The sequence below is a fragment of the Typopeltis vanoorti genome, chromosome 10, assembly GCF_054136105.1.
Source record: "Typopeltis vanoorti isolate ZY-2024b chromosome 10, IOZ_Tvanoo_1.0, whole genome shotgun sequence".
Classification (NCBI taxonomy): Eukaryota; Metazoa; Arthropoda; class Arachnida; order Uropygi; family Thelyphonidae; genus Typopeltis; species Typopeltis vanoorti.
Genome location: NC_143558.1, coordinates 24,390,836 through 24,414,206, shown reverse-complemented (window position 1 = coordinate 24,414,206; position 23,371 = coordinate 24,390,836). Strand labels below are relative to the sequence as shown.

The window sequence follows — 23,371 nt, the reverse complement described above, 5'->3', positions numbered from 1 at the left end:
TTATGCGGATGATGTTATACTTCTAAATAAATCCGCTACAAGTTTGCAAGATTCTCTGACTAAATTGAATAGCTGTTGTAATAGATATGGTATGAAGGTCAGAAATAAAAAGACAAAGACAATGAAAATAGGCAGAATCATTGAAAATGTCAACTGTGTTGTGAATGGAGAACCTGTGGAACAAGTAAAACATTTCAGCTACTTAGGCGTGATTTTTACTGAAGATGTAAATTAAATATAGAAATAGACAACAGAATCAGCAAAGCTGGTATGGTGGGAAGTCAATTGAATAAATTCATATGGAATAAGAGAGAAATTAGTCAGAACACTAAATTAGCTGTATGCAAGACCAGTTTTAACTTATGGATCTGAGAGCTGGGTCAGAAGTAAAACACTTGACCAAAGACTAGAGACCACAGATATGAGAGTCCTGAGAAAGATTATAGGCGTGAACAGATGGCATCAATGGCGGTGTCATATTAAAAACGAGGATATTAGGAAAGAACTTGACATTGTCAGCATCCAGGAATGCGTTAGCAGAGCTAATCTCAGGTGATATGGTCACTTAAACAGAATGGGCGAAGAAAGATTAGCAAAACAAGTGTTCTCTGCCAGGTTGGCAGCAAAACGACCCAGAGGAAGACCAAGATATAGGTGGATTGATACGGTACAAAGTTCTTTAGATGATAGAAATATAAGATCTGATAATGTTGGAGTCTTGAAGTAACAGACTGATTTGGAGGAAAATTGTAGATAGGAAATTAATAATGATCTAATTTTTTTCATGTAGTACTATCATATCCTGTACACACCTTGAGGGTACATGGCAGGAATATGATGATGATGTATTTATTGCTATTACTAGTTGTTTAATAATGCAGTTTATGGATGCAAAGGTGTTGCATAGCTAATGCTACTTTCTATATTCCTATGTAAAAATGCATAAAATCAGTGGAAACTGTTTTATCAATAAATATATGATTTACCTATTCAGAAATATTAATGTAGCTAAAACCAATAAAATTTTTCTTTCACTTATTACGTTTGACCTGTCTGTTGTTGATCCTATCCACTTGCATAAGGGTAGAAAGTATGAACAAGGAGGATAAATTAGTTTGGTATGGTTCATACTGGACAGTGAATGGATGTTGACCAGCTACTTGTGTTCATGGGTTTTAGGGAAAGTAGGAATGATATTGGCCAAGTTAATAGAATTCTACTCATAAAAATATTTGTAGCAGAGCACAAATATCAAATATGTATTTATATTATGAAATCAACTTTTGTCTTTAGTCATAACAGCTTTTAAAAACAAAACCTAAAATCATATATGGTTTAATTTAACATTTCCTTTTATATTTACTGCAGACTGCATATCCTATCCTTGATACACTCGATCCAAATGGATATATTATGTATCGACTGTTTAGGGATGCAACACGTTATATGGAAGGACATCATGTTAAGGTAAGAAAAACTTTTGAACTTTTCATTAATGGTAATATTTAAATAATTTCAATTGTCGTATATGACTTAGACTTAAGTAGTGCTGGATTCCTAAATATTCTGAACTATTGGATGATGCTCCTAACAGTAACTTCAGATGCTTTTATTTTACATTTCTACAGGGGTGCTTAAGGGTCAAAGATGTATAACTGAGAGTTGACCTCCACATAGCCTTTAAAGGAATGAGAGAGAACCAACCAGAGTTTCTGACCTAATGTCTAATCCTCATCTTCTCGTAGTACACCCTGTTGGGTATCTACCTGAATACTGAATGAATGAGGATGGACTGGCAATTTGGGATTTAGCCAACCAAATTGTAGTCTTTTTGGCTTAAACCAAAATATCGAATGATGGTACAACGTGACAGAATTTCATGCCCGCTGGGGCATCACCCAGTTAAACAAGACCCTGTTGTTTTCACCAGGGAACCAGGACAAACAGCGAAAAGTTAGGATGTGTTCCAGTGAAAAACTGGTACACATCCTAAATCGTGCCCCAACTCAACATCACCAGAGTTCAAGGTCGGTATTATCAACATAAGAAGCCTGAATGGCAAAGAAATGGAGCTAGCCGTAGAATTAGATAACTACCAGATCAACATAATTGAGATGACTGAAACAAAAAAGGCAAAAACTGGTGAAATCTCTCTGAACAATAAATACAAAATGTTATATTCAGGCAATGACAATCAAGGAAAAGAAGGAGTAGCCATAGTATTCAACACTAACTACAAGGCTAATCTTCTTGAATGGCAAGCAATATCAAGTAGAGTGATGTGGGCAAATATGAGAATGGGGAACTGGACAGTGAGACTTATTTCTGTGTATAGTCCCACAGAAGGTTCAACTAAGGTAGAAGTGAGGAATTTTTGGAGGCTTTAGAGAAAGCAACTCACCAATGAAAAAGGAAAAGTTTATCCTTGTTGGGAATCTAAATAGCTGAGTAGGAAATGATTGTCAAACATAAAAAAATGTTTTGGGAAAATTTGGAGGAAAGAGCAAAGCTAATAATAATGTAAAATACCTGTTGGATTTCTGTTCAGGACATGGACTGGTTATTACTAACACAATGTTCCAACATAAAAATGTGCACAAATTCACATGGAGAGAAGAGGCAAGGAATAAGAAAAGTTTCATTGACTATGTTATTATTGATAGTGATATTTTCTCCCTGGTGCAGGACACCAGAGTGTACAGAGGATTTGAAATTGGGAGTGATCACTATTTAGTCTTGAGCAGGATAAAATTGATTTCATACTGAAAAGAAGAACATGTAAGAAAGTTTTAAAGTAAATAAAAGTTGAGCAGCTCTCAGATGTGAACTGTAAACTGAAATACACAAACATTATTCAAGAAAAAATGAAAGAGTATGAGAACAGGAACCAAACCTTGGAGACTCAGTGGCAAATGCTGAAGAAAACAATGATTGATTCAGCCAGAGAGTCATAGGTGAGGTTGTCTGCAAGGATAGAAAAATCAGAAGTCCATGGTACACAGGAAGTTAAAGAGGCAGTGAAGCAAAAGAAGAAAGCATATCAAAAGTTCCTGGCAAATAAGTCAGCTTGTGCTCTTAGAGAATGCAGAGACAAATGTAAGAAAGATAAACAAAAGTCATGAGAAGACTTTGCTAAGAACGTAGAAAATAAATATGAAGAAGGTGGCAAGATATTCTGGAGATTGTTGAAGAATCTCAGAAGAAGCTTAGCATTTGCCAAACCACAGGCTTTGAAGGAAGTGTCTACTAGTAAGTCATTTAGCAGACACACCTGACATTTTCTGTGCTTCCGAACCAACACACACACACACACACACACACACACACACACACACACACACACACACACACACACAAAAGTGGGGGGCTGGAAAGTTCTGATAAACATCTAGAACAAAAATTATATTAAAGCAACTGATATAACCACAAGAAAGAACATACGAGGATATAAGAACATGAGTTACCTTCATGACTCTGCTACTAGTGTGTTCTTTCTTGTGGTTATATCAGTTGCTTTAATATAATTTTTGTCCTAGGTGTTATAACTTTCCAAACCCACCCCTTTTTTGTGTATCTCTCTCATTGTTTATATTCTTTAACCTTTTTACATATATATATATATATATATATATATATATATAATATTAATCTTCTAATGAAGGGGAGATACCAGATATGAAGTAAATGTAACTAATAATATATCAGAACCTTACTTAAATATAAACAGCCAACAGGCTTCATTTTGGCGATATAAACATTAATTAAATTAAGGGGATATTAGATCCATGGTCCATCCAAACAATGTGGGATCTAATATCCCCTTAATTTAATTAATATATCAGAAGCTAATAATATATTCAGTATTTTAAGTCATTATATAATGACTTGAAATTACTGGATGAAGCATTCTTTAAGCAGTACTGCAGTTTGTTGTGACCCTTTCTCAAAGTATCTCTTCAGTATTTTTAGTACAATAAAGTGCTGTTCATTAAATAACCTCTTATAATTAGTTTAATATTGCAACATGCCATCATCATCAAATTCCAGATATCTACCCTCAAGGGATGTACTGGATATGATAGTACTACATGAAAAATTTACATCATTACTAACTTCCTATCTACAATTTTCCTCCAAATCAGTCTGTTACCTGTTAATACTCCAACATTATCAGATCTTATATTTCTATCTTCTGAATCACTTTTTACAGTATCAATCCACCTATATCTTGGTCTTCCTCTGAGTCTTTTTCCTGCAAACCTGGCAGAGAAAACACCTGTTTTGCTAATTTTTCCTCTGCGATTCTGTTTAAGTGACCATACCACCTGAGATTAGCTCTGCTAATGCATTCCTGGATGCTGACAATGTCAAGTTCTTTCCTAATATCTTCATTTTAAATGTGACATTGCCATAGATGCCATCTGTTCAGGACTCTCATATCTGTGGTCTCTAGTTTTTGGTCAAGTGTTTTACTTCTGACCAGCTCTCAGATCCATAAATTAAAACTGGTTTGAACACTGTCTTGTATACAGCTAATTTAGTGTTTTGACTAATTTCTCTCTTATTCCATATGAATTTATTCGATTGACTTCCTACCATACCAGCTTTGTTGATTCTGTTGTCTATTTCTATATTTAATTTACCATCTTCAGTAAAAATCGTGCCTAAGTAGCTGAAATGTTTTACTTGTTCCACAGGTTCTCCATTCACAACACAGTTGACATTTTCAATGATTCTGCCTATTTTCATTGTCTTTGTCTTTTTATTGCTGACCTTCATTCCATATCTATTACAACAGCTATTCAATTTAGTCAGAGAATCTTGCAGACTTGTAGCAGATTTATTTAGAAGTATAACATCATCCGCATAAAGTAAAGAGCTGACATTAACATCTCCAATTTTGATATCAGGTTTAATACAACATTCCTTCATAATGTGATCCATAAAGATAATGAATAACAGAGGGGATAATGTACATCCTTGTCTCACACCAGATTTAACATTAAACCATCTTCCTGTACTTCCTTCAATTCTAACTGCTGACTTACAACTCAAATAAAGACTAAGTATTGCTTGATATAATGCCCCATTGACACCATATAACTGCAGCGTATTGAATAGTTTCTCTCTTGGCACCTTGTCATATGCCTTTTTCAAATCGACAAAACTTAAATACAGATCTTTGTTATATTCCCATGCTTTCTCGACTATTTGTCGTAAAGTGAAGATCTGATCCTGACAGCCTCTATTTGGCCTGAATCCAGCTTGTTCTTCACCAAGCTTTTCTTCCACAATTCTTCTCAACCGTTTCTCAAGTATACTTGCATAGATCTTGCCAGGAACACTCAGTAGGGAAATACTTCTGTAATTCTCGCATTCAGTTTTATTTTCCTTTTTATATATGGGTACTATGAGAGCTCTACTCCAATCATTGGAAATTCATCCCTCTGTCTACACCTTCTGAACTATGCAGTGTAACCACTGTAAGACTTTTATACCATCATACTTCACCACATGCCTCTCTGACTGAATCAATCAGGGTTTTCTTCAAAGCTTGCCACTGAATCTCCAAGGTTTGGTTCCTGTTCTAAAACTCTTTCATTTTTTTTTTTTCAATAATCTTTGTGTATTTTAGTCCACAGTTCACATCTGAGAGCTGCTCAACTTTATTCGCTTTAAAACTTTCTTACGTGTATAGTGATCACTTCCAATTTCAAATCCTCTGTATACTACTGTCCTGCACCAGGGAGAAATTATCACTATCAACAATAACATAGTCAATGAGACTTTTCTTATTCCTTGCCTCTTCGCTCCATGTGAATTTGTGCACATTTTTATGTTGGAACATGGTGTTAGTAATAACCAGTCCATGTCCTGAGTAGAAATCCAACAGGTATTTGCCATTATTATTGGCTTTGTTCTTTTCTCCAAATTTTCCCAAAATATTTTTGTATGTCTGACAATCATTTCCTATGCTGCTATTTAGATCCCCAACAAGGACCAACTTTTCCTTTTTCATTGTGTCAGTAGCTTTGTCTAGAGTCTTAAAAAATTCCTCACTTCTACCTTATTTGAACCTTCTGTGGGGCCATACAAATAAGTGTCATTGTCCAATTCCCTATTCTGATCTTTGCCCACATCACTCTACTTGGTATTGCTTGCCATTCAAGAAGATTAGCCTCGTAGTTAGTGTTGAATACTATGGCTACTCCTTTTCCTTGATTGTTATTGCCTGAATATAACATTTTGTATTTATTGCTCAGAAAGATCTCACCAGTTTTTGTCTTAAATTAAGGGGGTAAAAATCCCTTATTGTTTTTCAGCCAGTATGCGAAACTCTAAGATCGAAAACTACGATCTAAGCGTTTCATGCCGACAAACTATCGGCGAATCCAAGCGTAAGTGACCACTTGGTAGTACCACACCAAGGCAACTCGATGCAGAGGTGGAGCAAGCTCCCTCACTATTCTTGATATTTCTCATAATGTAAAAACAAGCTCCTAGGAGATGTAATACTGCTTTACATTATGAGGAGAAGCATAAGTGACCACTTGGTAGTACCACACCAAGGCAACTCGATGCAAAGGTGGAGCAAGCTCCCTCACTATTCTTGATATTTTCTCATAATGTAAAAACACACAGCTCCTAGGAGATGTAATACTGCTTTACATTATGAGGAGAGGCCACTAACCAGACCGGTTTCAACCTTTTTTTGAGGTCTCATCAGTGAGTAGCGAGACCTAGATGATATCAAAGTTTTTAGTGAAAAGAACTTACATACCTTCATTATATGAATGCCAGAAAGGTGTGCCACTATATTGTATTATAACATATTATAATTAAGAAGAAAAGCCAAACTGCTATTTTTTTTCTGGCGAAGTTGATAAATTAAGGGGATAAAAATCCCTTATTGTTTTTCAGTCAGTATGTGAAACTCTAAGATCGAAAACTGCAATCTAAGCATTTCATGCCAGTAGTGGCCTCTCCTCATAATGTAAAGCAGTATTACATCTCCTAGGAGCTGTGTGTTTTTACATTATGAGAAAATATCAACAATAGTGAGGGAGCTTGTTCCACCTTTGCATCGAGTTGCCTTGGTGTGGTACTACCAAGTGATCACTTACGCTTGGATTCGCCGATAGTTCGTCGGCACGAAATGCTTAGATTGTAGTTTTCGATCTTAGAGTTTCACATACTGGCTGAAAAACAATAAGGGATTTTTATCCCATTAATTTATCAATTTTCCCAGAAAAAAATAGCCATTTGGCTTTTCTTCTTAATTATAATCATTTTCTGTCTTTTTTGTTTCAGTCACCCCTATTATATCGATCTGGTACTTATCTAATTCCTCAGCTAGCTCTAGAGTTTGTTAGGGTTTGTTCCAGTAGCTGACTTTTTGCTGTTTGCACTGGTTCCCTGGCAAAAACAATGGGGGCCTTGTTTAACCGGGCAACACCTCATCCGGCATGAAATTCTGTCATGTTGTACCATCATTATTTATTTTGGTTTAAGCCAATAAGAATACAATTTGGTCTGCTTAATCCCAAATTGCCAGCCCATCCTCGTTCATTCAGTAGGTAGATACCCAACAGAGGGCACCACGAGAAGGTGAGGATTGGACATTAGGTCAGAAGCCCTGGTCAGTTCTCCGCATTCCTTTAAAGGCTATCTAACTTGACTTTGATCTGTGTCGCCATCCACATTTTGAAAAAGAAGTGTTTTATCACTGCACGAAACTCGTTTTTCTCTATTTTTATGAAAAAAGCGAATACGGTCATTTTAAATGTTTCCAAATGAGAACTACGCATCACACATGACCAAAATTTTGTCAGGGGTCATGAAAAAAATTATGCGTGCCGACACTGGTATGAATGAATGAATTGTGTCGCCATCTATTGGATATTTACCAAAGTTTTCAATTTTCAATCAACCCTCACACACACACACACACACACATTTTTTTTTTCTCATGATTCTTTAAAATTCTGGTTTTTGATATAATCATACTTTTTTTGTATTAAAATCTTTCCTCCAGAATGATTTATAATTTTATAGTTAAGTTGTAAAAGGTAGGTTTAGTGTCAACCGTAATGTTGGTTCTCTTTTCTAAGAACATTGTGAGGTGCAGAAAATACATTTTTTCTTTTTTTTCTTTCAAGCTTCTAGGTCCACTTTCCCCTTCCCAAAATCTTGCATTTACAGCTTCAAATGCTCTTTCACTCTTCCTGCAAGGTTTATTTTAGTTAGTGAATCCTGGACACTTGCACTAGATGTGTTTAGGAATACAACATCATCTACATATAGTTTGACATCTCCGATTCTAATATCAGGCTTGCCAGTTTCTTTCATAATGTGATCCATATAGATGATGGATAAGAGTGGAGATAATGTGCATCCTTGTCTTAACCCTGATTTTACATCAAACCATCTTCCTGCTGACTGACAACTTAAATATAGACGTATTGTTCTTCATGTTCCCTTCATCCCATATAATTGTAGTGTTTTGAAAAGCTTTTCTCTGGGCACCTTGTCATATGCCTTTTACAGATCTACAAAACTTAAGTACAGATTCTTGTCATATTCCCACAATTTCTCAACTATTTATCTTAAAGTGAAAATCTTATCTTGACAACCTCTATTTGGCCTGAACCCAGCTTGTTCTTCTCCAAATTTCTCTTCCACAATCTTTCTAAACCTCTTTTCAAGTATACTTGCATTAAACTTACCTGGAACACTTAGTAGAGAAATTCTCTGTAATTCTCACATTCAGTTTTATTCCCGTTTTTACAGATGGGTAATATGAGAGCTCTACTCCAATCATTGGGAATTCAGCCTTCTGATTAGGCTCTCTAAATTATGCAGTGTATCCACTGTAAAACTTTATACCTCCATACTTAAGCATTTCTGGTCAAATATCGTTTACTCCAGCTGCCTTTCCACATTTCAAGTTTTTGATGGCTTTTTCTACCTCAAGTATTGATATGTACTCCTTTTTGCATTCCTCTTGAAAATTTTCTAGAATGGTCTCTTACTGCGTTTAACAGTCTTTCAAAGTAAAAGCAAAGTTTCTTTATTAATGTTACTCATAATAATGTGATTTCTGTTTTTTCAAGAAATAAGTTTTCTCTTCTAAATTGTTATTTTATAGATACTTATATTTTACAGTTATTCTTATTATGCAAATTAAAAATATACATGCAAAATTAAAATTTCTGAATCAAAAAATAATATTTAGTGTGCATTTCTGAATTATGTTAAATTTATTTTTTCAAGCTCTTTAAAATTGTATATTACAGTTGACTCTCACTATAGCAAATTTGTAAGGACCACAGGACAGTTTGATAATAGTGGATTTGCTATAATGAATTTTATTCAGAATCACATCTACAGGGATTTGGTTGAGACTTTTTTAGCAGTATGTTATAGTTGAGTGAATCAGTTATAATGGTGGTTACTATAGTTCCTCAAAACAGTGAAAGAAGACCCCCCCCCCACTGTTTCTGGATAGATTTAATGTATTCATAGCGAGCTGATGGTAGAGATGGGGAAGATAAAAACAAGTTACATACAATGTGTTCCTTGAAATATGTTTCTAAATTGAATGTTCGTAAGATGAGTTGAATTAATTTGAGTTGTTGGAATTATGCACGGCAGTCCTTCATGAAAACAACTGCTCAGATTAGCACAAGAGTGCAGTTTGTTCGCCAAGATGGTCGCTGACCTTTGATAGAAGATAGCACAATAATAAGAAGAAGGAATTATGCATTTTTTTTTCAAACTGAATAGTTCCAACAGAATTAATTTTTTTCTAAAAAAAAGTCATCATCAAATTCCTGCAATGTACCCACACGGGGTGTACAGGATATGATAGTACTACATGAAAAAAATTATATCATTACTAACTTCCTATCTACAATTTTCCTCCAAATCAGTCTGTTACTTGTCAACACTCCAACATTATCAGATCTTATATTTCTATCGTCTAAGGCACTTTGTACCGTATCAATCCACCTATATCTTGGTCTTCCTCTGGGTCGTTTTGCTGCCAACCTGGCAGAGAACACTTGTTTTGCTAATCTTTCCTCACCCATTCTGTTTAGGTGACCATACCACCTGAGATTAGCTCTTCTAACGCATTCCTGGATGCAGACAATGTCAAGTTCTTTCCTAATATCCTCGTTTTTAATATGATATTGCCATTGATGCCATCTGTTCACGCCTATAATCTTTCTCAGGACTCTCATATCTGCGGTCTCTAGTCTTTGGTCAAGTGTTTTACTTCTGACCCAGCTCTCAGATCCAAGGTAAAACTGGTTTGAACACTGTCTTGTATACAGCTAATTTAGTGTTCTGACTAATTTCTCTCTTATTCCATATGAATTTATTCAATTGACTTCCCACCATACCAGCCTTGCTGATTCTGTTGTCTATTTCTATATTTAATTTACCATCTTCACTAAAAATCATGCCTAAGTAGCTGAAATGTTTTACTTGTTCCACAGGTTCTCCATTCACAACAGTTGACATTTTCAATGATTCTGCCTATTTTCATTGTCTTTGTCTTTGTATTGCTGACCTTCATACCATATCTATTACAACAGCTATTCAATTTAGTCAGAGAATCTTGCAGACTTGTTGCGGATTTATTTAGAAGTATAACATCATCCGAAAAAAGCAAAGAGCTGACATTAACATCTCCAATTTTGATATCATGTTTAATATCACTTTCCTTCATAATGTGATCCATATAGATAATGAATAACAGAGGGGATAATGTACATCCTTGTCTCACACCAGATTTAACATTAAACCATCTTCCAATACTTCCTTCAATTCTAACTGCTGACTTACAACTCAAATAAAGACTAAGTATTGCTTGATATAATGCTCCATCGACACCATATAACTGCAGCGTATTGAATAGCTTTTCTCTTGGCACCTTATCATGTGCCTTTTCCAAATCGACAAAACTTAAAAAAAAAGTTGATTGTCAAAATACATAATTTGCAAAGAAATATTAAGAGCCTGTGTAGCTCAGTGGAAGTGGTGTGTGCATCCAAAACTCTAGACCATCCAAAAAAAGAGCATTCCAATTATCATTTCTAGTTTGCTGACTAGAGAAACTTTTTCTTAGCCTTTCTTCAACCAGTTCCCGAGTTGGTCGATCTCTGGCACAGACAAGCAAGTTTATTCTCCTGAAAACTTGGATTTCCCATAAATTCAAGAAAATAGACTAGAACCCACACTATTTCAGATGGTATATAATGTTAGGACATAATGTCAGTATATAATTAAGGACCACAAGATGGCAACAATTGTCAGCTGCCTTCTTCACCAGATACAGTGTATAATTAGTAATAGTCTTGGGCCAGCTATCTCTGATTAGCTACCAGTGGAGATTGAACTACCTCCTCAGTCTCCAAAAGTTAGGGCTAAAATGGCCTTGCCTATTTCCTATAGGGAAATAAAAGACATTAGCAGATTTATTTTATTTTCATTTATGAAAAGAAATATAATTTTTAAAAAGAGTGCAGTATTTTTTTTAATACATGCATTATATACTACTACACAATATACTACTGTGCAGCACTGGGCCCTAGATTATCAGATACAGTAAGGCTAGAGTTATTCCCTACTTTACTGTATACTGTACAACTTAAGAGAAAGTTGTACAGTATACTTTTTTCTTTTATAATTTCTTCATAAGATTCTATCTAGCAAACCAATTAGCTGAATGAGAATCCGTTAATTCTTCTACAGCCATTTCCAAGTCCAACCTTAATCACATTTCTGCAACTTCATGAATGATATGCTCTTTAGATTCTTCAGAAACACACTGTTGTGTAGTTTTCTCTATTATTTGTTGTTGTTGGATTTTATTTCTTGCCAACAATGATTAGTTTTTTGCTTATAAGATATTGTGTTCTTCCAGAAGTTCTTTCAGGTTAAAGTTTCGACTTCACTGATAGCTTGGATGATTGTATGATGCAAATAGAAATATTTGAATGCCAGTTATCATTTAATCCATTGGTTTACTGTCTATTGTAAACTTGAACAAATATATGAAGTTGAGAAATGATATTGGTGTGCTGTCCTCGATAGAATAGTTGAGATAATAAAATATCTTGCAATGCAGTATCTAGCTTTTAATAGCACATCGGATATTATTTATGAGAAAGACAATGGCATTTTTAAAAATTGGTAGAATTATTTTCAAAATTTGATATTGTTACTCTGTTTGATATTGATAATCTGGTATGAAATTTTGTGCAGGATCAGTGTAGTGAGTAAAATGCTTTAAAATCCAAATGCAAATTTAAGTGCATCTATAAACATGTTAAATAATGTAATCGACTTGACTAAAGAATTTAGATGGGATGAAAATTTTAATGTTATACTTGAATATGCAAAAGAGTTAGCATTAGATTTAGAAATTTCTCATCGTCATCATCGAATTCCTGACGTGTGCCCTCACATGACAAATTGACTTCATTACTAACTTCCTATCTACAATTTTCCTCCAAGTCAGTTTGTTACTTGTCAAGACCCCAACATTATCAGATCTTATATTTCTATCGTCTAAGGCACTTTGTACCGTATCAAATCCACCTATATCTTGGTCTTCCTCTGGGTCGTTTTCCTGCCAACCTGGCAGAGAACACTTGTTTTGCTAATCTTTCTTCGCCCATTCTGTTTAAGTGACCATACCACCTGAGATTAGCTCTGCTAACGCATTTTTGGATGTTGACAATGTCAAGTTCTTTCCTAATATTCTTGTTTTTAATATGATATTGCCATTGGTGCCATCTCTAATCTTTCTCAGGACTCTCATATCTGCAGTCTCTAGTCTTTTGGTCAAGTGTTTTACTTCTGACCCAGCTCTCAGATCCATAAGTTAAAACTGGTTTGAAACTGTCTAATATACAGTTAATTTAGTGTTCTGACTAATTTCTCTCTTATTCCATATTTATTTATTCAATTGACTTCCTAATATACAAGCTTTGTTGATTCTGTTGTATATTTCCATATTTAATTTACCATCTTCACTAAAAATCGTGCCTAAGTAGCTGAAATGTTTTACTGTGTTGTGAATGGAGAACCTGTGGTTCTCCATTCACAACACAGTTGACATTTTCAACGATTGTACCTATTTTCATTGTCTTTGTCTTTTTATTGCTGATATCTTTTAATACCACTTTCCTTCATAATGTGATCCATATAGATAATGAATAACAGAGGGGATAATGTACATCCTTGTCTCACACGAGATTTAACATTAAACCATCTTCCTGTACGTCCTTCAATCCTAACTGCTGATTTACAACTCAAATAAAGACTAAGTATTGCTTGATATAATGCCCCATTGACTCCATATAACTGTAGTGTATTGAATAGTTCCTCTCATATGCCTTTTCCAGATCGACAAAACTTAAATACAGATCTTTATACTCCCATGCTTTCTCAACTATTTGTCATAAAGTAAATATCTGTTCCTGATAGCCTCTATTTGGCCTGAATCTAGCTTGTTCTTTACCAAGCTAGATTCAGGCCAAATAGAGGCTATCTTCTTTCTTAACACAATTCTTCTTAACCTTTTCTCAAGTGTACTTGCATAAATCTTGCCAGGAACACTCAGTAGGAAATACCTCTGTAATTCTCACATTCAGTTTTATTTCCCTTTTTATATATGGGTACTATGAGAGCTCTACTCCAATCATATGGAATTCGTCCCTGTGTCCAGGCCTACTGAACTATGCAGTGCAGCCACAGTAAGACTCTTATACCACCATACTTCAGCATTTCAGGTCAAATATCATCTACTCCTGATGCCTTTCCACATTTCAAGCCTTTGATGGCTTTTTCTACTTCAAGTATGGATATGTATTCCTGACTGCATGCCTTGTCAGTGTTTTTTACCACTGTGCTGTCATCACTGCTTGTTTCATTTAGCAATTTTTCGAAGTAATTACTCCATACTTCAAGGATATCTACTTCTCCTGTTTTTCATGTCACCTTTATCATCTCTAATTCCTTTTACAGCACTCTTTCCTCCATTTCTAAGCTTTTTCAACACCCTCCAGAATATCTTGCCACCTTCTTGATATTTATTTTCTATGTTCTTACCAAAGTACTCCCATCACTTTTGTTTAGCTAGTTTTACAAAGTGTTTAGCTTTCTTACATTTGTCTCTGTATTCTCTAAGAGCACAAGCTGACTTATTTGCCAGGAACTTTTGATATGCTTTCTTCTTTTCCTTCACTGCCTCTTTAACTTCCTGTGTTTACCATGCAGTTCTGATTTTTCTATCCTTGCAGACAACCTCACCACATGCCTCTCTGACTAAATCAATCAGGGTTTTTTTTCAAAGCTTGCCACTGAATCTCCGAGGTTTGGTTCCTGATCTAAAACTCTTTCATTTGTTTTTTTCAATAATGTTTGTGTATTTTAGTCTACAGTTCACATCTGAGATCTGCTCAACTTTTATTCACTTTAAAACTTTCTTACATGTTATTCTTTTCAATATGAAATTCAATTTTATCCTGCTCAAGACTAAATAGTGATCACTCCCAATTTCAAATCCTCTGTACACTCTGGTGTCCTGCACCAGGGAGAAAACATCACTATCAACAATAACATAGTCAATGAGACTTTTCTTATTCCTTGCCTCTTCTCTCCATGTGAATTTGTGCACATTTTTATGTTGGAACATGGTGTTAGTAATAACCAGTCCATGTCCTGAACAGAAATCCAACAGGTATTTGCCATTATTATTAGCTTTGCTCTTTTCTCCAAATTTTCCCAAAATATTTTTGTATGTCTGACAATCATTTCCTACTCTGCTATTTAGATCTCCAACAAGGACCAACTTTTCATTTTTCATTGTGTCAGTAGCTTTTTCTAAATCATCAAAAAATTCCTCCACTTCTACTTAGTAGAACCTTCTGTGGGACCATAGGCACAAATAAGTCTCATTGTCCAATTCCCCATTCTGATATTTGCCCACATCACTTTTTAGACTGCCTACCATTCAAGAAGATTAGCCTTATATTTTGTGTTGAATACTATGGCTACTCCTTCTTTTCCTTAATTGTCATTGCCTGAATATAACATTTTGTATTTCTCACCAGTTTTTGTCTTTTTTTGTTTCAGTCACCCCTAATATGTCGATCTGGTACTTATCTAATTCCTCAGCTAGCTCCATTTCATTGCCATTCAAGCTTCTTATGTTGATAGTACCGATCTTTAACTCTGGTGATATTGAGTTGGGGTGTGCTTTCAGATTTGTTTTAGTAGCTGACTTTTCGCTGTTTGCCCTGGTTCCTTGGCGAAAACAAAGGGGGCCTTGTTTAACCGAGGGACACCATAACTTTAAAGTTACATTTTTTCTTTTTCCAATTGTGGACACTATCATTAATTTTTTGGCTCAAAGATTTGATCTCTTGACAAGTCACTTGAACATATTTAAATTTTTATCCAGTTCCCAGAAAATTTCTAATATGGGTGGGGACACTTTAAGAAAATACTGATTTACAAATTGCACTGACTGATGGTGAAGAAGAGGATATTTGTGGCACTGAATTATATAATGAAATACAAATTCTAAAGGACATCGTACAGATAGTGACATCTTAGATCAACTGAAAATATTGCAATATATATACTCAGATGGTTTAGAAAGCATCTTTATTAATTTAACAATTTCTCTTCAGTTATTTTTGACACTTCCAGGTTCAGTAGCAACTGGTGAATGATCATTTTCAAGACTGACACTAATTAAAACATATATAATATCCAGTATTTCACAGAAAAGACTGGTTGGACTCTTAATGATCATAATAGAAGGTGATATCTGCGAGAAACTAGAAAGTGAAATTTTGGATGAATTTGCTTCCATAAAATCAAGAAAAGTAAACTTTTAAATCATTTAATTTTTTTATACATTTCTTTTTCCATTAAAAATTAAATGATTCTTTTCATTGTGCAATTTTTCTAGTTTTTATAATCTCTAGTTATAATTGCTCATAGCCAGTAATTGGCAACTTGCATATCAAATTCTAGATTATGTATGTTTTGCAATTTTTGCTGTGTTGTTAATATATGTATTTTTCAAAGTGCACAATTTTACATACAAATATGTGTGTTTTGAGTTTTTATCCTTTAAATTTTAACTGCATTTAAAAAAAAAAAGTAAGGGATGATCAACTTAAAATTGCACCGAGACACCAGAACCCTTAGAGCTGGCACTGATGCGACAGAATGGAAATGAGCGAACTTTAACATTTTCTGTTGCATATCATAAAATGTTTGTAACAGAAAGGTTCTGTGTTCATTGAATGGATTGAGGTTGCAATTAATTAGTCAGTGCATTGTTCATAACTACAAATTGTTCGTTTCTTGAAAGTTTATAAGTAGCAGCACCTGTACTTATAAGCACATTAATGCAAAATGAAAAGAAAAAAAAAAGACAGAAGAAAGAACACAAATTTTTAAATGAAGAGGAATTAGTAGTCACTAATCATCTTCCATACTGGGGGATCATCCTTTTTCCCCCCCTATATTGTCTACTTTTTCAAATTTCTCTTTGCAATTTTAATACCTGAAATAATAAAATATATTATAAAGATGACCACTGTACAGAATTGCATATCTGTACAAACTTCTAGCCTTCAAATGTTTCTATTTGCATCATACAATCATCCAAAAGAATAATAATAATTATTATTGCAAACGCTTCAGCCCAAAATTAACAGGCCATCATCAGCATAATCACAAAGTGAAGCTAGAGCAATGAGCATTTAATCCTATATACAGAGCTGAGCCACATACCAGAGTGCCACCATATGGGTGGTTACAAAATAAAATGAGATTTGAATTAAAGCTAAAATTAAAATTAAAATAATTTTGAAATACAAAAAAGAACAGTTTAGGTGAATAAAATATTCAAAGAAACATTATAATAAAAAAGGGAGGAGGGAGGCAAATGGAAGCACACTATTACTTACCATTTATGAGGATGAGATCCCCCAATTTTGGCAGTGCATAGATAATCTTTCCAATTTAAGTTTGAGCAGTATAAAAGTGCTTCAACTCTCTCTTTAAACCTCTCAGTGCACTCAGCTCTGTAAACAGAATTAATGTTCTTTGTTCTAGCTTCACATAATAATTATAATGATGCACTGATGATGGCCTATTAATTTCTGGCCAAAATACTTGCAATAATAAAAAAAAACGAGTCTTTATACTTTGTGAATATGTGAGTAATAGTTATGTCACAAGTGCCATTAAAAACTCAAATAGCATAGTTTCTTAGGCATTGCCACTGTACTGTAAAGAAAAATATACTGAACATGCACCAGCAGCATTGAGAATAATGATATCCTTAGTTAACATTCTCAACTTGTCCCAGTCATTAAGCCTCTATTTTTTTAAAAAAAAACTTTTAAAAAACTTTCAAAGCTAAAAACAATTATTTCCATTAAAATTGGAAATATTTGTTTTTAGCTTTGATTATCAATTTAAAGTATTATGAATTAACCTCATTATAATAATAATGGCTAATTCTAAATGTGCATTTTTAAAGTTGATTGAGCGATTTATGTTTCTTTTTTAATAGGATTTGTCGTGTCTCAATAGAGATTTATCCAAGGTAATTTTTGTTGACTGGAATGACAAATCCTTCCAGCTCCAGTCTAGCAATGCTCTAAAACTGAAGAAATGGATAGGAAGTGATGAAGACAAAATTCTCTATGATCTTGCCAGTTTTTTGAGAAGTGAGTCTAATGATAATTGAAATAAGATGAAATAACTAATAGTGATTCCATTTTCACGTATAAACTCTCCTGTTTTCTTTATCTGATTAAGCATTCTTTAGATTCGTTTATGCTATACACAGCTTTGCATAGATACAGTGAGTTGCATGACATTCAATCCATTTTTTGGATCTTACGATGGAGATTCATAATGTATTAAAATTATGATAGTGTATTCTATCTTGGTTGTCTATGATTAAGACTTTACCGAATGAGTTGTGGTGTATTATGCTGATAAGATGTAAAATATAAGGAACTTTCACAATAGCAAACACCATTAAATCAAGTCATTCACTCACTTTAGCAAACTATCAAAAAAAAAAAGTTCACTAAATTTAGCTGTCCCTTAAAGCTACTCTAAATAAATAAATTAATAGATAAATTAAATACATTATAATTAAAGTATGCTTTATAATCCATATTAGTTTATTATAGGGATATACTGACAAATTCCATTAGAGTTCAAAGTAAACACTGAAGTAAGAAATTCAGTATTAGTTAAGCTTTACATAAATATAGTTTATTCTTATATGGATGGCTTATACTATATATGATATGGAAATTCAAATCTAGATCCACTGGAAAGATGAATGAGTAGCTAGTTCTTATTCCCATCTTTTGCCTGTTAATTGATTGTAATTCATTTCTAGCTAGTTTGTGTGCCAGTAGGGAAAACCTTGCTGCTTCTTTGAGACAGGTTGGCTCACCTTCAGTTGAAAGTTTAAAGGTTCCTTGCATTATTGGCAGAATGCAGACCTTGGTTTTTCCAACTGAAGAACAAATATTATCCTTCAGTTTCATCCCTGCGACTGAGCTAGAGGCCCTAAATATATTAATAAAAAAAAAAAAAACTAAAGCCTTTCCATTTTCAAAAGAGCATACATGGAACTCATTCATAATTTCTGGAAACCAGTAGATTTATAGACTGATGCATGATGAGAGTACAGCAGACAAATGCTGTTATCGTGTGTTGTTCCTAATGTGTATTCTATAGTCTGTTTTTCTGAAATGTCAGGGCTAAACCTGAGTTGGTGGATCACCTTACTTGGGAATTTAGCTGAAAAAAGACATAAAAAGCTCCTGTAGTCAGCTGAACAAATCAAATGTATAGTTGATTGTGACTACAGTAAACACCAGTATAGCAAGCTCGTTTACTATAACAAACTACCAAAAATCCGTGTAGATACCGTGTGACAGCCTCTATTTGGCCTGGATTCAGGCCAAATAGAGGCTGTCAGGATCAGATCTTCACTTTACGACAAATAGTCGAGAAAGCATGGGAATATAACAAAGATCTGTATTTAAGTTTTGTCGATTTGAAAAAAGCATATGACAAGGTGCCAAGAGAGAAACTATTCAATACGCTGCAGTTATATGGTGTCAATGGGGCATTATATCAAGCAATACTTAGTCTTTATTTGAGTTGTAAGTCAGCAGTTAGAATTGAAGGAAGTAGTACAGGAAGATGGTTTAATGTTAAATCTGGTGTGAGACAAGGATGTACATTATCCCCTCTGTTATTCATTATCTATATGGATCACATTATGAAGGAATGTTGTATTAAACCTGATATCAAAATTGGAGATGTTAATGTCAGCTCTTTGCTTTATGCGGATGATGTTATACTTCTAAATAAATCCGCAACAAGTCTGCAAGATTCTCTGACTAAATTGAATAGCTGTTGTAATAGATATGGAATGAAGGTCAGCAATAAAAAGACAAAGACAATGTTATTCATTATCTATATGGATCACATTATGAAGGAATGTTGTATTAAACCTGATATCAAAATTGGAGATGTTAATGTCAGCTCTTTGCTTTATGCGGATGATGTTATACTTCTAAATAAATCCGCAACAAGTCTGCAAGATTCTCTGACTAAATTGAATAGCTGTTGTAATAGATATGGAATGAAGGTCAGCAATAAAAAGACAAAGACAATGAAAATAGGCAGAATCATTGAAAATGTCAACTGTGTTGTGAATGGAGAACCTGTGGAACAAGTAAAACATTTCAGCTACTTAGGCACAATTTTTACTGAAGATGGTAAACTAAATATAGAAATAGACAACAGAATCAGCAAAGCTGGTATCGTGGGAAGTAAATTGAATAAATTCATATGGAATAAGAAAGAAATTAGTCGGAACACTAAATTAGCTGTATACAAGACAGTGTTCAAACCAGTTTTAACTTATGGATCTGAGAGCTGGGTCAGAAGTAAAACACTTGACCAAAGACTAGAGACCACAGATATGAGAGTCCTGAGAAAGATTAGAGGCATGAACAGATGGCATCAATGGCAATATCATATTAAAAATGAGGATATTAGGAAAGAACTTGACATTGTCAGCATCCAGGAATGCGTTAGCAGAGGTAATCTCAGGTGGTATGGTCACTTAAATAGAATGGGAGAGGAAAGATTAGCAAAACAAGTGTTCTCTGCCAGGTTGGCAGGAAAACGACCCAGAGGAAGACCAAGATATAGGTGGATTGATACGGTACAAAGTGCCTTAGACGACAGTCTTGACAAGTAACAGACTGATTTGGAGGAAAATTGTAGATAGGAAGTTAGTAATGATGTAATTTTTTCATGTAGTACTGTCATATCCTGTACACCCCCTTGAGGGTACATGGCAGGAATTTGATGATGATGATGATGAAGAAATTGTATATTCATAATGTGATACCCTTATCAAACAGAGAACTTGAGACATTTACTTGCTTACTGCTGCCTTGATGAGTTAAATGGAAACTGGAAATATATGTATTTTTGAGCATGTACGAAAAGAGAAAACAAAATTACATATCAGCTATCATAAGAGTGATATTTGAAACACCATAAAGTACTCAAAAGAGACATTCCAATCGTTCTTAAAAGAAAAATACTCAACAGTTTTGTACTTCCAGTCATGACATATGGAAGTGAAAGGACTTTGAAAAATTGACTGACAAGTTTAGGACTTCCCAGAAGAAAATTGAACACTGCTCGGTTAGCTGTTCTAGGTAGAAAGCACAAATACTTGGGTCAGAGCTCAAATCAGGGAGACAACCATTAACAGATTCAAATGGCATTGGACAAGTCATATTGCAAGAAGTAGCATTCAAAAATGGACCAAATTAACATCTGAATGGTTTCCCAGAGATAAGAGCTATAAGAAGACCTAAGAGATGGTGGAGGATGAGATTAAAGAGATGGCTTATTTTTAGAGGGACCTGTGGCATAGTATAATTATTAAATACAACACGTAAGTCCACAGTAATTACTTTAATTATAAATTAAAGTAATTACTGTGGTATTTCATACTAAAAATAATAGTACATCTTCAGTGTTACAAACAGATAGGAATAGAATACAAGTAACGAATATTCGGTGGATCACCTATTAAAATACAATGTTGTCGCGAGCTAGGAAATGAAAGAAATTAATAAAGAATTAATATTTAAGATAATTAGTTTTTTAATGATTACATAAAATAAAAATCTCCCAGATCTTCGAGAGAGAGGCAGTCATTTCGATTTAAATTTGGTCAGTGTAAAAAAGCTTCAACTTTCTTTAAAGAGGCGTTCATATATGAACCTGCATCTATGAAGTAGAATAGCTTTATCCCACTGGATATTATGGGTAGTGGTAATATCGTGTTATGCTAGACCAGACTTCTGAGGTTTGTTGTAATCAATATAATATTGATGTTCTTTAATTCTTTTTTCCACAGAACAGCCAATTTGTCCAAAATAAGAAACATCGCATTCACAAGGAATTTTGTAAATGCCAGCCAAAGACAGAGATGACAGTTTATCTTTTGTAGAAGGCAATAAGGAAGAAATTTTGTTGATAGGAATATAAGTGGGAATCAATTGGTACTTTTTTAAAATTCTACCTATAGGTTCTGAGATTCCTGGAATGTAGAGGATTGGAACTCTGCGAACTGTTGAAGAAACCTTTGGTATTGGAACAATTCGAAGAGACTATGTTTTCATTCATTCACCCTCATCCATCTCTTTGGTATCATTATATCGATGATGTTTTTGCCATTTGGTTACATACTGAAGATGAGCTTTCCACCTTTCTACAACAGATAAATAGCCTTCATCCTCATATTCAATTCACCATGGAAAAGGAAAATTCTGGTACTTTATCATTTTTGGACATCCTGCTTACTCGAACTTCTTCTGGTACCTTATCTACGAGCGTCTTCCGAAAGCCCACATTTACTGGCAGATACATTCATAAAAAGTCTGCTCACCATCTCAAAAATTTGGCATTCTTAAATCTCTAATTAATAGGGCACATAAAGTTTCCTCTTCTCCAGAAATCTTACAACAAGAACTTTCCATCATTAAAAAGTTAATGGTATCTAATAATTACCACCCTAATCAAATCCAACAGATAATTGAAGCTTATTCCAATACCTAAGGTTTCTTTAACAGTTCGCAGAGTTCCAATCCCCTACATTCCAGGAATTACAGAACCTATAGGTAGAATTTTAAAAAAGTACCAATTGATTCCCACTTATATTCCTATCAACAAAATTTCTTCCTTATTGCCTTCTACAAAAGATAAACTGTCATCTCTGTCTTTGGCTGGCGTTTACAAAATTCCTTGTGAATGCGATGTTTCTTATTTTGGACAAACTGGCCGTTCTGTGGAAAAAAGAATTACAGAACATCAATATTATATTGATTACAACAAACCTCAGAAGTCTGGTCTAGCACAACACAGTATTACCACTACCCATAATATCCAGTGGGATAAAGCTATTCTACTTCATAGATGCAGGTTCAAATATGAATGCCTCTTTAAAGAAAGTTGTGAAGCTTTTTTACACCGACCAAATTTAAATTGAAATGATTACCTCTCTCTCTCTCTCTCTCTCTTGAAGATCTGGGAGACTTATTTTATGTAATCATTAAAAAACTAATTATCTTAAATATTAATTCTTTATTAATTTCTTTCATTTCCTAGCTCGCGACAACATTGTATTTTAATAAGTGATCCACCGAATATTCGTTACTTGTATTCTATTCCTATCTGTTTGTAACACTGAAGATGTACTATTATTTTTAGTACGAAATATCTACCTTATTTATTAATTAAAGTTATTACTGTGGACTTACGTGTTGTTTTTAATAAAGAGATGGCTGGAACTTAGTGGCATAGAAGAGCTCAAAGATAGGACAGAAAGAAGAACTTTGGCAGAGGCCTTCAATCAGCAGTGGACAGAAAATGGCTAACGATGGCGAGTTATATGAGAAAACTGTTTCAAAGAATAGAACTGTTGGATATTTTTCTTTTCACTAAAGTTTGGTAGTGTGAATTAAAAATCAATAATAAAGTACGATGTTAAGTTTTTATTGAAGTTTAACAGAGAAGCTCTAGTGATAGTTTATTAGATTGATATGTTAATTATTTCCTAATAGGACTTATTTCATAGTGTACTGGAACAACAGAAGGCTGTTTCTGACTGTTTACTGCATGATCAAATAGAAAGGGCTTTTATATCCTTCTGAAGCAGATTGAATGCTTTATGCTGCATGTGCTTAATGCAACTGTTATCATGATG

The 23,371-nt window shown here is 34.2% G+C and overlaps 1 protein-coding gene across 1 annotated transcript in view; it reads left to right on the top strand.

Moving 5' to 3' along the window:
• LOC150102235 (mitochondrial import inner membrane translocase subunit TIM50-like) overlaps nt 1–23,371 on the top strand; it is a 66,688-nt gene that overhangs the window by 30,013 nt on the left and 13,304 nt on the right. The window contains exons 7-8 of the mRNA XM_090399168.1: nt 1,369–1,467; nt 17,615–17,771. Of these exons, the coding sequence (XP_090255294.1) occupies nt 1,369–1,467; nt 17,615–17,771 (256 nt within the window). The remainder of the gene's footprint in view (nt 1–1,368; nt 1,468–17,614; nt 17,772–23,371) is intronic.